We start from the raw sequence: 14248 nt of genomic DNA, 5'->3' as shown, positions 1-14248 counted from the left end.
CCAGTGAAGAGACCCAGTCATATTCATACAGGAATTGTACCACATACAATCACACCAGAAAGGTGGTGACACGTGCGTTATGTCTGCATTTCCACAACAATGACAGAATTACAAATAAAATACACGGGGATGAGGAAAGAGACGAGCACCGCAAAATGCATGGAATAACCTGCAGTGATATACAGTGAATCCCAGCCCCTCTCTCCCCTCATTTACAATATGCCACGCACACATGTAGGACCTCAGGCGGGGGTGTATGCCGTGCATACTGCGGTGGGGAGGGCCATTTACGTGGCCTTACTCACTGTACTGCGCGGCCTTCTACTTCCCCCTGTTTTAATTGCACTTTATCACATACCAGTATACACACGGGGCCTTGGGGGGCGGGGGCACTACTCAGAGGCTGGTGGTATCACTCGCCTCTGTGCCGCTGCCGCCCCCCAATTTTACTTACACCATATACATTGAGGGTCTTGATGGGGGGGTGATGTGGAGGAGAGCTGTTCACAAGCCGCACTCCTCTACGCTTCCCCCGTCAATTTTAAATTCATCTTAGTTTCTCAACAGCCATACTCATCCCCTACACTACATACAGTCTCATACATCTCCACACGCATCCAATACTCTACCTCTCACACAGGTACATGGGGGAGGAGAGTGGGCGGGTCTTCCTACACCCCTGCTCTCCGCCGGGGGTGGGGGGGGCGCTTGGGTCGTAGCTCGGCTGGCGGCGCCCTGGGGTGGCGGCTGGCGCTGGGGGTTGCATTCGTTCTCCCGCACGTCGGAGGGCAGTCCAGAGTGGATGGGCCTATGTCTCTGTGTCTCTGTGTGTGGGTGTCTGTGTATGTTGTGGGGATGTGTGTATGGTGTATGTGCATGGATGAGAGATGTATTTGCAGAGTGTCTGTGTGGATGGTGGGGGCCTGGGTCCGGGGCTTGCTGCTCCGTCCTGGGTGCGGTTGGTCTCCTGGGCATGGTTGCTGGCCCCTTCCTTCGAGGTGGTGGCCCGGGGGGGGGGGGGGGCTCGGGCCTCCCCGGCGTGGATGGGGCTCTCTACCGGAGGCTGGTCGCACCCGGCTGCCTGGGGTCCCAGGGGCCCTGGCCTTGGCTCGTACGGGAGCGGCCGCACCCTCGCGGGGTTGGCTACCTGTTGCCTCTGGTTCTCTGGGGCTCATGCACTTTTGGCTGCGGTGGCTGTGTCTGGGACCTCCCTCCTCCCCCGGCTGGGGCGGGGGCGCGGCTATCATTAGGACGTGGGGCCCTGGCTCTTCCGTGCTCTTTGGGGGCTGTGGACGTCCTGGGCCTCCTGGGTCTCTCTCCGCTGACCTCTGGCTCTTGTGGTGGTTGCGGCCTCCCACCTTTGCTATTTAGTACATTCCATGTTGTAAACACACGCACACAACACACACACATAGCACACGCACACTAGCCTGCATCTCGCCTACACAATTGAGCACACATGTACATAAACTGTATTTGCATGCACCCATCCAAGCACACTCTAAGATTTTATATGCTTGTATAGTTGTGTTACTGTCTGCACGCTTTAATTTAGTTTACTCCTTTCTGAATCTATGCACTCCTTTTTTTCTTTGTTTTTTTTTTCCTTTCCCTTCTTTTTCCTTCTTCTTTCCCCCTCCCAATATGTCCCCCTTCTACGGCCAGCTCACCCACTGCAATGTTTTTACATGTGTGAAACATTAAATTAATTTTAAAATAAAAAGAAATCGATTAACATGAGGGGCCTATACAGAGCTTATAGAGCCTCATGGAAAAGCAAACATTTTTGGCACAGCAGTGCATTCAGACCATGATTCTGCTTACTAAAGCTGCCGGACAGGACAAAGGGAAAAAACTGTAAGTGATACACGTAACAGATTTTTAAAGTAATTGATATACACTCACCGGCCACTATATTAGGCACACCTGTCCAACTGCTCGTTGACGCAAATTACTGATCAGCCAATCACATGGTGGCAACTCAATGCATTTAGGCATGTTGACATAGTCAAGACGAACCGCTGCAGTTCAAACCGAGCTTCAGAATGGGGAAGAAAGGTGATTTAAGTGACTTTGAACGTGGCATGGTTGTTGGTGCCAGACGGGCTGGTCTGCGTATTGCAGAAACTGCTGATCTTCTGGGATTGTCACGCACAACCATCTCTAGGGTTTACAGAGAATGGTCCAAAAAAGGGAAAACATCCAATGAGCGGCAGTTCTGTTAGCGCCACACCGGGTGCCACTCCTGTTAGCAAAGAACAGGAAACTGAGGCTACAATTTACACAGGCTCACCGAAATTGGACAATAGAAGATTGGAAAAATGTTGCCTGGTCTGATGAGTCTCGATTTCTGCTGCGACATTCGAATGGTAGGGTCAGAATTTGGCGTTAACAACATGAAAGCATGGGTCCATCCTGCCTTGTATCAATGGTTCAGGCTGGTGGTGGTGGTGTAATGGTGTGGGGGACATTTTCTTGGCACACTTTGGGCCCCTTAGTACTAATTGATCATCGTTAGAACACAGCCTACCTGAGTATTGTTGCTGACCATGTCCATCCCTTTATGACCACAGTGTACCCATCTTCTGATGGCTACTTCCAGCAGGATAATGCACCATGTCATAAAGCTCGAATCATCTCAGACTGGTTTCTTGAACATGACACTGAGTTCACTGTATTCAAATGGCCTCCACAGTCACCAGATCTAAATCCAATAGAGCACCTTTGGGATGTGGTGGAACGGGAGATTCGCATCATAGATGTGCAGCCGACAAATCTGCAGCAACTGCGTGATGCTATCATGTCAATATGGACCAATATCTCTGAGGAATGTTTCCAGTACCTTGTTGAATCTATGCCACGGAGAATTAAGGCAGTTCTGAAGGCAAAAGGGGGTCCAACCCGGTACTAGCAAGGTGTACCTAATAAAGTGGCCGGTGAGTGTAGTTTCCCATTTGATAGAATAGAATGTCTTAATTGTACAGATGGATTAAAATATAAAGACATTTTTCAATGTCCCATCTTGCTCTCCTATTAGACCCAGGCACATAAAGGCGAGTCTCTAACCTCAGGCTGTCTGTATACTAAATAAGGCCTCCTATACCAAACATGCCACTTTGCTATATGCATACTAAATAAGGCCTCCCATACCAAACATGCCACTTTGCTATACGCATACTAAATTAGGCCTCCCATACCAAACATACCACTTTGCTATACGCATACTAAATAAGGCCTCCTATACCAAACATGCCACTTTGCTATATGCATACTAAATAAGGCCTCCCATACCAAACATGCCACTTTGCTATATGCATACTAAATAAGGCCTCCTATACCAAACATGCCACTTTGCTATATGCATACTAAATAAGGCCTCCTATACCAAACATGCCACTTTTTAGTTACTGATTTCATTGCTATTCATTTTATTGTCTTAACTGTTTATCTTATTATTTGAATATCATTTATCATCAACTGTCTCATATTATTTTTTCTTTGCTTTATTTGTTTCCTTTCTCACAGGTGAGAAAAGTGTTGCACTACACTGGTGTAAAGTGTATACTGGTGTATGTGACAAATAAAGCAGTTTTGGTGGTAAGGGCTTTGCTCCAGGGTCCACTGGTGATATGCTTATTCTGGTAGTCATGGGATTTGAACCAGCAATCTTCCAGTTACGGCGTCTGAACCTGCAGAGCTTCACCGCACGTCTGCATGTAGTGTGGGGCGCGCACACGAAGAGGTTTTGAACCCAATATACGCAATCGACAGCTGTGCTGTGTGTTTCGTCTGAGGCCAAATTTCAAACAAAAATCTCGATGTCTGACTTACGCACCAGTAAATCGATGTGACCTTTCATTTGATAGCATCATGATAGCGAAGCATCGCGAAAGTGAATCCGCTTCCCCTTGGAAGAGTGGCGTGTCCGATGCGCTTCATTCTGCCGTGAGCAGATGACTTCACGTGCAGGGCATGGCAGGACAGAGCATCGGAGGCGGGTATATATACAGGGAAACACTCCTTTATGTGGGAGTTTTATGGACAGAGGCTGGAGGAGCTGGAAGTGTGTTTATTTATGGGTGTATATAAACAACAGATGCACACTAGTTACCTGGAATGGCACTGTGAGTGAGTTTGGATAGATTAGGGTGAGACTCTGCGCTGGTTTTATTAATTAGCATTGGAGTGTTATTGCATCCCATTCATTCTCTATTGTTTTCAGGGTAAATTGCACTATTGTTGAAATCTGTAGACTGACTTTGATCAGGGAACCATTTAATGAGAGCTCGTACTCCGAATGAGTAGAGCGATAAGGTGAAGACTTAAAGTATTAGCTTCTTAACATCTTAATACTTGTATTTAATTATTTACCAAAATTTATAAGATTTCCAGTAGATTTACAGGATTTATAGGATCGATAACGATGGCCTTGCAAGACGTGTGCGGCATTCGAAAGACCCCCGCATACCACAGATGGAATTCTCCAGCCTTGTTCTCCATGCCCGTGGGAGATACCATGCCGCACTTTGATGAGGTGGGAGGGGGTCACCTTTTGCAGGAAGGCAGCAGCCCACTGCACCTGTGTGTTCCCTCCATCAATGGCAAAGACTTCCTATCCTCCTCGTACTTGTCGTCGGTCCGGCCGCCATTCTCGCTGTGTCATGGTACCACCACCCTGGGGTTTGTGTTCCAGGATGGCGTCATTGCAGCAGCGGACAGTCGCGCAAGCTGCTCGGGCCTGGTCGCCTGCCCGGCCGTACAGAAGATCATGCCGGTGCACTCCCACCTGGTGGTCACCACCTCGGGCAGCGGAGCCGACTGCATGCTCTGGCAGCGCATCCTGGCCCGCGAGTGTCGCCTCTACCACCTCCGCAACCACCGGCGTCTGTCAATAGGGGGCACTGCCAAACTGCTCGCCTACATGCTGCATCCGTTCAAAGGCACCGACGTGTGTGTGGCGCTCACACTGTGTGGCTGGGATGGGGGGCGCGGGGGAGCGTCCCCACCTCTGGAAGACATGTGGGTAATGGAGGAGAAAGTGGCAGGCTGGGGAGGAGAAGAAGGATGTGGATCTAAGGGGAGGAAGGAGACCAGGGAGTGTGCGGCACAAGCCTGTGAGAGAGAGGGAGAGGAGGAGGCTGCAGGAGAAGGGAGGATGGAAGGAGATGAAGAGCAAACCGCACCGGGACAAGGAGCCAGTGAAGTAGAGGAGGAGCTGGGTGCAAAGGCAGAGCAAATGGAGAGTGACAGAGAGGAAGATGTAACACACAGCAGATGTGTAGAAGATGTCGGCCTCAGCCGAACCTCAGCGACACAGAGCAGCAGGAGCAAACAGGAGTGGAGAAGAAGCGGAGTCACTGCAGCAGAGCAGGAAGTCAGACAGGAGCCATGGGCTGGTGGGCCAAGGCTGTACTATGTGTGCAGTGATGGGACCTGCCTGCAGGGGGAGCTGTTCTCGGTGGGCTCCGGTTCCCCGTACGCCTACTCCGTGCTGGACTGCGGGCTGCAGTGGGGGCTCAGCTTGTCCGAGGCCGTCTCACTTGCCCGGGAGGCAGTGTACAGGGCCACCCACAGGGATGCATACTCCGGGAACTGCGTGGACGTCTTCTACATCAACTCCCAAGGATGGAGGTGCAGAGAGAGGGAAGACCTCAGGGAAGAGTACTACAGGGAGAGGGAGAAGAGGAAGATGAGGCAGGGAGAACAGGAAAAGTGCGGACTGAGAGACAAGTGAGGCAGGAAGGCTGGAGACAGGGTTATCGCTGTGTAAATATAAATTATTCAAGCTGAGAGCGTGTATCTGATAACGTGTTGTGCATAAATTGTCATTCCTCCATTCCTTTGTTATTTAAAGGTTTGCCATTTAACCATCACTGCAAAACTTATACTGGGCTTTATAATTGAGCAGCAGAAAATCACAAATGATTGCAGTGTTATATTTATTTATTTATGAGAAATGGAATTGCATTGTACCAAAACTGTAATTCTATACAAAATTGGCTTGATGGTTATATTTTTTATTTGCAATTATCAAGGAATTTTTCACAGCCTCCATGACAGATCAGAGGTTATTTAAATTTTTAAACATATTTGCCGATGGATGGACATTGTTGCAGCTTTACTGCTTGAAAGTCATCCGAATCAGTAGATGGCGCTCCAGCGAAATTTAGTGCAGTTATGATTCGTTTTGTTGCGACAGACTTATCTATAAAAAAACCGGAAGTACGTTAATTGTCAACTAATCGTTACAAAGATGGCGCTTTCAAGTGTTTTACGCGGTGAGTGTGCAGATTTCTCCGGTCGCTCTGACCGGCCCTTTGCGTTCGGATGCGGCTTGGATCGGACCGAGCTGGGATTTGCGTCAGAACCGGGAGACGGGCCCAGCTTCGCTGTTAAATCTGCCCTTTACCCTGATACCGAGGAGGGCCCCGAGAGGAAGATTGAGTTTCTCCATGGAACCACTACGTTGGCTTTCAAAGTAAGTCCACGTTGTTGAACAACTATTATCAGTCTACTAATTAATTATATCTGCAGTTGCAAATCGTGACAATCACCGTGGGTGTCGTTGGCAACTTCGTGCTATGGTAATATGAGGTATCCTGCACTTCGCGCATCGGACATCGGGGACTTCTAAATTTCTTCTAACGTGTAATTGTGTAAATATACAGTTATTTAAACTGATGTTATCCGCTATGCCGTGATTGACGTTACATGCACGTGTCACATTACCTCAGGCGGTCATGATAGTCGCAGAAATTCATGTGAAAGTTTGGTATCCTATCGAAGTCCCCGCTAAAGGTATCTAAAACAGCTTGAAATAAAGGCGCATGAAACGTGTTATAACTTTAAAATGTACGTATCTTAGTGGCTAAAACACATATAATTGATCATTTAATTTCTTTAAACGAAATATGAATTGCGATAATACTTTTTGTACATTTGCTAGAGAAAAGCTCAAACAGGCCAGAGTCTGACATAATGAATGGCAGCAGTCTGCGACAAATAACTTTAAAGGCCGCCGTTTCACAAGAAGTTTGTTAGTCTATCAGAAGCAGTTTACGTTTTCATAATTAAAATGTTGCCCTGAAGTAATCCTGCGTACAAGGTGGCCATGTTCAAAATTTGAAGATGCTGTGCTCCGCTTCTTCTCTCTGGCTTGCAAGTTGTTTTTTTAAATTGTTAGTTTGCAAAGATTGTTTTTTTGTGTGTCGCTAGAGATTTACGAAGTGAATTTAATATTCCATGTACCCCAGAACTCTAATTTGATTTGAAGTCTGTTCATACAGCAATCCATCCATCGTCTATCACAGGGGTGAGAAACACTGGTACCAGTTGGGATGACCTTCCAATCAGCCAGTAATAAAGCAGTGGTTCTCAGCTTCAGTTCTGGGGACCCGCTGTTATTGGCTGATTGAGAGGCCATCCCAAAAACCTGCGCCCACACCCGCCCTCCATGGAAGAGGTAACCCACCCCAATCTAGCAACTTATCCCGGTCCAGGTGGCTAAGGGAGCTGGAGCCTGTCTCAATCCATGACTTGCATTTAAGTTAATCTCTAGAGCTGTATCAAAGCTCAGTTAATCGATACATCACTATCCAGTTTGTCGTGTTTTTTTTTCCATCGATTTTTTTCGAACCTTCGCCTAGATTTATTCATATATTGCACTACCGTTTAACATCGGCAGATGGCACTGGCGACCTTTTTTCAGCATTCGCTGTTTATGTAGCCTATTCTAAGTTCACCGAAGTGTGAAAATGTCTACATCTGAAATATTGAAATATACGTCAAATGTATTTTTTTTCCCACATTTAACATTTTAAAAACATTGCGTTTTATGTGTGCACAAACAAATGTATAGTTTATACAGTGGGGGTTGAAGTGTGCAACAACTTTATTGAAGATACTGACTCATCCTTGGTAGTTATAGGCTGTTAATGCCTGTCAATCAATTTTGACCCGTTAGAAATTTTATTTGTTCAATTATTTCAATATTGGAGTGGAATACAATGGAAATATCATGATGCGCTGAATGGTGACCCTGGTATTGGATGAGTATTGTATCAGGGGCTAGCTGGCAATACCCAGCCCTATTCATCAGACACTCACACATTCTGTCAAACATTACAGCCAATTTATAGAAGCCAATTTATGGACTGTGGGAGCAAACCGTGCTATCTATAGAGGGTGTGCATGATGTCACTTTTTGCTGGAACAGCATTTTTGATATTTTGTGTATGTTATCCCCCCCCCCCCCCCCCATTTAGCACCTCATGGCACTCAGACTGCACTATCACTTTCTGGCCACTTTGCATTATAAATTTCCTGTATTTTTTTTATATTATTTTTATTATTATTTCTGTTTGTTGTAGTTCTGCTACTTTTCATTCCATTGGTTTAACTTGGTATATCTCAGTTTCTTTGTACTCTGCACTTTACTCCTTTACTTTGCATGGTGTGTTGATGTATAGGAATGACAATGAAACCTTTAAAACTTACATGTACCTGATTTTGATGTTGGGGAAATACAGTAAGCAGAGCCTGAAGGCATACAAAAGCCTTGGTCCTTGATCATACTTCAAGGCGGATTTTTTGGTGAAATTAGTGTCACAGACACCAGTGTATGTTCTGCTTGTACATATGTGGACAGGTTTGTAAAAATATTTAAATTTTATTACAACTTTTATTTGGCCAGAAACGGCAACCATCAATCCATGCTTTGGAGCCTGGATTCCAGTTGTTTCTGTGGGTCACTGGTTTTAACCACAGCAACTTCCACCTACTTGTGACATCGTGTGAATACCCTGTGTAGGAAACCTGCAGAGCATGAGGTTTTGATGGCCTTGTTATCCCAAATAGACCGTCGGGGATCCCACGCTGCAGATGTTCTTAGCTTGAGCCTGTCTCGCCAACAGTGGTACAAGGTTGCACGTAGCTAAATGTTCCATTTTCAGTTCCAGCACGGCGTCATCGTGGCAGTGGACTCGCGGGCCACGGCCGGCTCCTACATCGCTTCACAAACGGTGAAGAAGGTGATCGAGATCAACCCGTACCTGCTGGGCACCATGGCGGGCGGCGCGGCGGACTGCAGCTTCTGGGAGCGGCTGCTGGCGCGGCAGTGCCGCGTGTATGAGCTGCGCAACAAGGAGCGCATCTCGGTGGCGGCCGCGTCCAAGCTGCTGGCCAACATGGTGTACCAGTACAAGGGCATGGGGCTCAGCATGGGCACCATGGTGTGCGGCTGGGACAAGAGGGGCCCAGGTAAGCCTTTGACCTGCGTGGGGGCGGGGCCTCAAGAATTCTGACGAATAGAAAGGAGAATCCACAAGTGAGGACGAGTTCTAACTGGTGGAAATCTGAGAGGCATTTTGCTTAAATCCAAACCTCAGAGCCTAGCATGTGTAGTAGTCGTGTAAGCTTACACAGTGACTTTCCACCTCTGTCCATTGCGGGAGGATGGTAACTCAAACGGGCAGCCATTTCTTTTTCTCTGTGTGTCTGAAAGAGGTCTAGCCGTGCTGTCTCAGGGTGAGGTCTGGAGACCCCAGTGGCACCAGAACCAAATGCTCTCCTCCATAATTCTATAACAGGGATCAAATTTTATTTTCAGTGAATATCTGTTTCCCCATAAAATGAGCTTTCAGCCTTCAGTATTTCACTACACACATACAGCTACTGATTGCTTAAGTGCAATTAGCCTGTGTAATTAATGTATGATTAGCATCTGTTAGACTTGCATTAGTAAACACTTTTACATATGGATAATATGACTGCAAATAGAACTGTTAACGGCTTGTAAAATGTTCTTTTTTGGCTTTAAAAATGAGGAGGATAATTGTAACCTGGCTACCTGTTAAGTAAATGAAATGGATGATACTTTAGACCAGGGCTCTCAAACTCCACTCCTGGGGGGGCGGAGCCTTGCACATTTTTGGGTTTACCCCCATTTAACACATCTGATTCAATTCCTTATGCCAATTACCACACAGCTCTTGAGGTGAATCATTTGTGATGGAACAGGGAAAGAACTAAGATACACAGGGCTCTGCCCCCCCAGGACTGGAGTTCGAGACCCGTGCCTTAGACCATCCCTTCTGCTTGATTTGCTTTAGCTATTTGAATTGAACAGCAAAGGAGCATAGGCATTGGCTGATCTTCGCCACTAGGGGGAGGTGGCATACAATGCTTTATGAGGCAGAGAGGCAGCTATACATCACACGCTGTGTGTTTAAGGACTAGCGCACAATGACACAGTAATGGAAAATCGATAGCGGCGGCTGCTTGGCAAGGGGAGGAGGCAGTGTGATTGAGGAAGGCTTCAGGACAAGTAGGTCAGCTGGATACACAATCGATGGGGTATTTATGATTTCAGCAGAACATGTGGTGTGCTTTCTGTCACTGGAGGTGGTGGCCAGATGTGTGATGATGTCCTGCAGCGCGTAGAGGCCGGAGCAGTGAAAAAGGCCTTTAAATTTACTCACTCGGTCAGCGCAAGCGCTCGTATTAAACCACTGGAATGAGTCACACGGGCTGAATCAATCACTGTTGCCCAACTAGCTGATTCGATTTGAAGTCAAGTCAAGTTATTCTTGTGTCTAAGCATCTAAAGAATAAATTTAATCATGTTTAATTAAGGGGGAAAAGTATTTATAATATTAACAGATTACTGTCGCACTGATGGGTGAGGGAACTCGATGCTGTTTTCTGGCCAGTATGTGCCTGTAGCTGTTAGCACTAAAAGCAGCAGCATTTTTCTGATCTCCTTTAACGGCGTTTCACACCTTTTGTTTTTGCTAATGGGCCACTTCGTTAGCACACTGTTCATCCACCAAGAGACCAATGGGATAGTCAGCAATGTCACTATCACCCCAAAAAGGCCATAAAACCCATAATAATAAAGTGGTGTTTGTCGTATGTTTTTTTTGCTCATTGATTTCACTGTTGGTTTCCATAGATTAATCTTGGGAAATTAATCTCAATCCAACAGTGGCAATAAAATAAAAGCCTCGCTTCAACATAAATACCAAAAGAAGCGATGGCTTTAATCGCTATTACAGTTGGGTATGGGCACGTGGTCTCTTATTTCGAAAAGATCTAAAAAGTGACATAAGTAATGTTTTCTCATTCATTCTATGTTTGTCAGAGTAACAACACAGAAGGAATGACAAGCCGCTTCAGCCAAAAAACTGCATTTTACGGTTCGTTTCAAATAAAACGCAGGGTTGCCAACTTGGGTCTGGTGGCCGGAGTGAGATTTTCAGTTCGAGACGAGTCTCTACACGCATACACATGCATCTACGTGTATGATGGTTGTACTACCTTGGTTTGCCAACTACAACATTTTTGATGCAGCTAATTTTAGGTTTTTAATTAAATTTTATATATATATATTTATATATATATATATATATATATATAAAATATATGGCGTAAGATTTCTTGCCTTGACGTGAGAGTCTGAAAGCATATCCTTGCTGAGGCTTGAGAGTTGGGAACCCTAAAGTACATTTTTGTATTGTTTTCATCTGAGTCGATTTGTGTAAAATAAAAAAGCGTCTCTTTATCCAACATTTGATAAAAGACGTACTGCGTTAGAAAACTTATCAGCTATATGATTTCTGGACAGAGCAGCTGCTCTCTTAGGAACATTGCAGCTTTTTGGTTGAGGGTGTTGGATTTGCTGCTATTATTAACACTAATGGCATATTGGCGCAAACAAAAGGGCTGCATACGCCGAGTATGTCTTGCTTGGTGGTTAAAGGAGCTTGACTTTCATTGGTGTGGGAAACTGTGATTCTTGTGTGAGGGGTGGGCTTTAAGCTTGTATTTTTGCTTCCTTGTTGGGTTATGGTTCTGTCTATCACCTGGATCACAAGCACCGAATGGTCCTAAAGTCATCAGCAACCACGGGTGTGTTGTATTTCGTAGGGTATCTTAACTCCGGCATGGTCGGAACAGAGGGCTAAGTCTTTGCCGAGGAGGGGGTGGGGTCTCATCTTAAAACAAAGAGGCTCTGCTGGGGCGGATGCTTGTTAAATAATTTTCTAGTCGTCAGAAGCCTCACAAGCACTGAAATGTCAACTGGATCCCCGCTGCGTTTATAAGCGAGGGGCCTAATTGACAGGAAGGCTGTCATTTAGCTGTTTGATAGCGATTGTGAGCTATCAGAGGGCTTTTTAGCGCCAGCCGCTCGCTAATAAAACAACGCGCTGGTTTATTTTCGCGAGCCCCGGGCCGGACTCCCACGCAGTCTGGCTGCCGAGACGCTAACGGCATCGAAGCACTCATTGATTTTCCGTCGCACCACAATGGCCGCCGCTTAAGCACAGATGAGTGTCCGTCACCCTGATTTTGCGGTAATCGCCGGCCCGGTGGGTAATCAAAGGGAACAGATGAGTAATGCCCCCCCCCCCCCCACACACACACAGACACAAACCCTGGAGCCCGGAAACTCGCCAAGCAGCAGAGAATGGCTACAAAGACCAAAAAAGGCGTTTGAAACGGTGCATGTCTCCAGTGGGACGAGATAATTGCCGTCTAGCCGACCCACGCTCAGGCTTTGTCTCAGCCATGCTCGGATTCCTGGGCATCCATTGAGGACTTTGGGCTGAGCACCAACAGACCTCGGTGCCGCCACGTTAGCCAAAATGCGGTGACCCTGTTCTTACCTCAGGGCCGCACACCCAGCCGAAAGGCAGTTTTGGATAGAATCTGCTTGGCGACTAGGAGGCCTCTCTGTCGGATTGGTGGGGGAGGGCTCTGGCATCCACCTTTTCCTTATGACCCCCCCCTTCTTAACTTAAATCACGTATCATTTAGATAAGGGATGAGCCTGCGTTTGGCCTGGAATCTGCCAGTTGACCCGTGAGGTTGGATGGCTGCAGTGCACAGGTGGACTGTGGGTGGGGGTTAAGTTCTGCTTCACCAAAGGTCACAGGATGATGTAGTTTCACTAGTGTCCTCTAGGAGTCTGAATTACACTGAGAATCTAGTTTGTGCATGACTCACAGCCTCTGCCTGCACTGGATTCATAACTCATCACAAAATCGTCTTGCTCTCTGTCCTTCTCATAAACAAGCTTATGAGACCCTTCTGATTCTGGTAAATTTGTCAACTTGTTTCCTTCTCCTCCGCCCAAGGCTCCAAGGCCGACCGTAAAAGCACCAAAGGTTACCCAGTTTAATTTCTGTATTATTTACAGTGAATTTTTAAGCAGGCTGGCAAATATTATCTCCACGTTTTTGTAGCCTTTCGAACACGTAGCATAAATTGCTGAAGATGAGTAAATGAAGTGAGGAGAGAATGCAAATGTCATCGGAAGGTTTTGGAAAGACAGTGCTTATAATTACGATAAACCAAGAGCTGTGGATTTGCTTTGTGTGTCCTGTGGGACCCCTAACTCTCCCTAGCTGATAGCCCTTGTGCCTCTCCTCCCTCTCCTTAGCTGATAGCCCTTGTGCCTCTCTTCCCTCTCCCTCAGGACTGTACTATGTGGATTCGGAGGGGAACCGCGTGTGCGGGGATCTGTTCGCCGTGGGATCTGGTTCTATGTACGCCTACGGTGTGGTGGACAGCGGCCTGCGGCACGACCTGAGCGTGGAGGAGGCCTGCGATCTGGGCCGACGTGCCATCTACCAGGCCACCTACCGAGACGCCTACAGCGGTGGCGTGGTCAACTTGTACCGTGTGCACAGTCAGGGCTGGGAGCGTGTGTCCCAGGACGATGTGCTGAAGCTCCACCTGCAGTACCGGGAAGATCGGGCCTAGGAGAGGGTGTGGTTTGGTGAGGGGGAGGGGCCTTTGATGGGGGAGTGGTCTTGATTAAGACGGACTGTGTCCTGCAGAGTCTGAAACAGCATTTTCTGTGAAGGCACTGTTCTGCATCATGGGGCATCTGTATTAGAATGGCACAAATCACAGCGTTAAGGTAGATGCCTGAAGTTGTAAGAATAGATAGGAGGTAGTTTACTGGGTGGAAGGGAGTGAGTTTTACTTGTCATGCAGGTTGTATGAGCGCACATTAAAGTTAAAGGTTTTCTTTAATATTTCCGTTATATTCATCTGTTTGTTTTCCTGTTACCTGTTTGTCATTATCCCATGCAGTACCCCAGCAGACCTGTCGAGGCTGGGGCCGCTGTCTCCTCTGTGAACGTGTCACCTCGAAGAACCTTTTGGCAGCCTCTCTTCCAGAGAGTTCACATTTTACTGGGAAAGACTTCTTCTCAATAAAGCTGGAAAATCTCTCCTTTGA

At 46.9% G+C, this 14248-nt stretch overlaps 2 protein-coding genes across 3 annotated transcripts; both read left to right on the top strand.

Annotated features, from left to right (window-relative positions):
• The first annotated feature begins 4423 nt into the window (after nt 1–4423).
• On the top strand, nt 4424–5777 carry LOC125739786 (proteasome subunit beta type-11-like). Its single transcript, XM_049010241.1, has 2 exons — nt 4424–4981; nt 5393–5777. Exons 1-2 carry the CDS (start codon nt 4424–4426, stop codon nt 5732–5734), a joined length of 900 nt encoding a protein of 299 aa, XP_048866198.1. The 3' UTR covers nt 5735–5777.
• Nucleotides 5778–6207: 430 nt separating this feature from the next.
• On the top strand, nt 6208–14248 carry psmb5 (proteasome 20S subunit beta 5). Of its 2 annotated transcripts, XM_049011757.1 has the most exons (4): nt 6208–6478; nt 8952–9258; nt 13478–13780; nt 14101–14248. In XM_049011757.1, the coding sequence occupies exons 1-3, from the start codon at nt 6254–6256 to the stop codon at nt 13762–13764; spliced, it is 819 nt and encodes a 272-aa protein (XP_048867714.1). In that variant the 5' UTR covers nt 6208–6253; the 3' UTR covers nt 13765–13780; nt 14101–14248. The 2 variants fall into 2 exon arrangements, with proteins under 2 accessions (XP_048867714.1, XP_048867713.1); XM_049011756.1 differs by having other exon boundaries at nt 13478–14248.

This window comes from Brienomyrus brachyistius, chromosome 4 (genome assembly GCF_023856365.1).
Source record: "Brienomyrus brachyistius isolate T26 chromosome 4, BBRACH_0.4, whole genome shotgun sequence".
In the NCBI taxonomy this organism is placed as follows: Eukaryota; Metazoa; Chordata; class Actinopteri; order Osteoglossiformes; family Mormyridae; genus Brienomyrus; species Brienomyrus brachyistius.
Note: the sequence above shows the minus strand (reverse complement) of the source record. Positions and strands in the feature narration are given on the sequence as shown.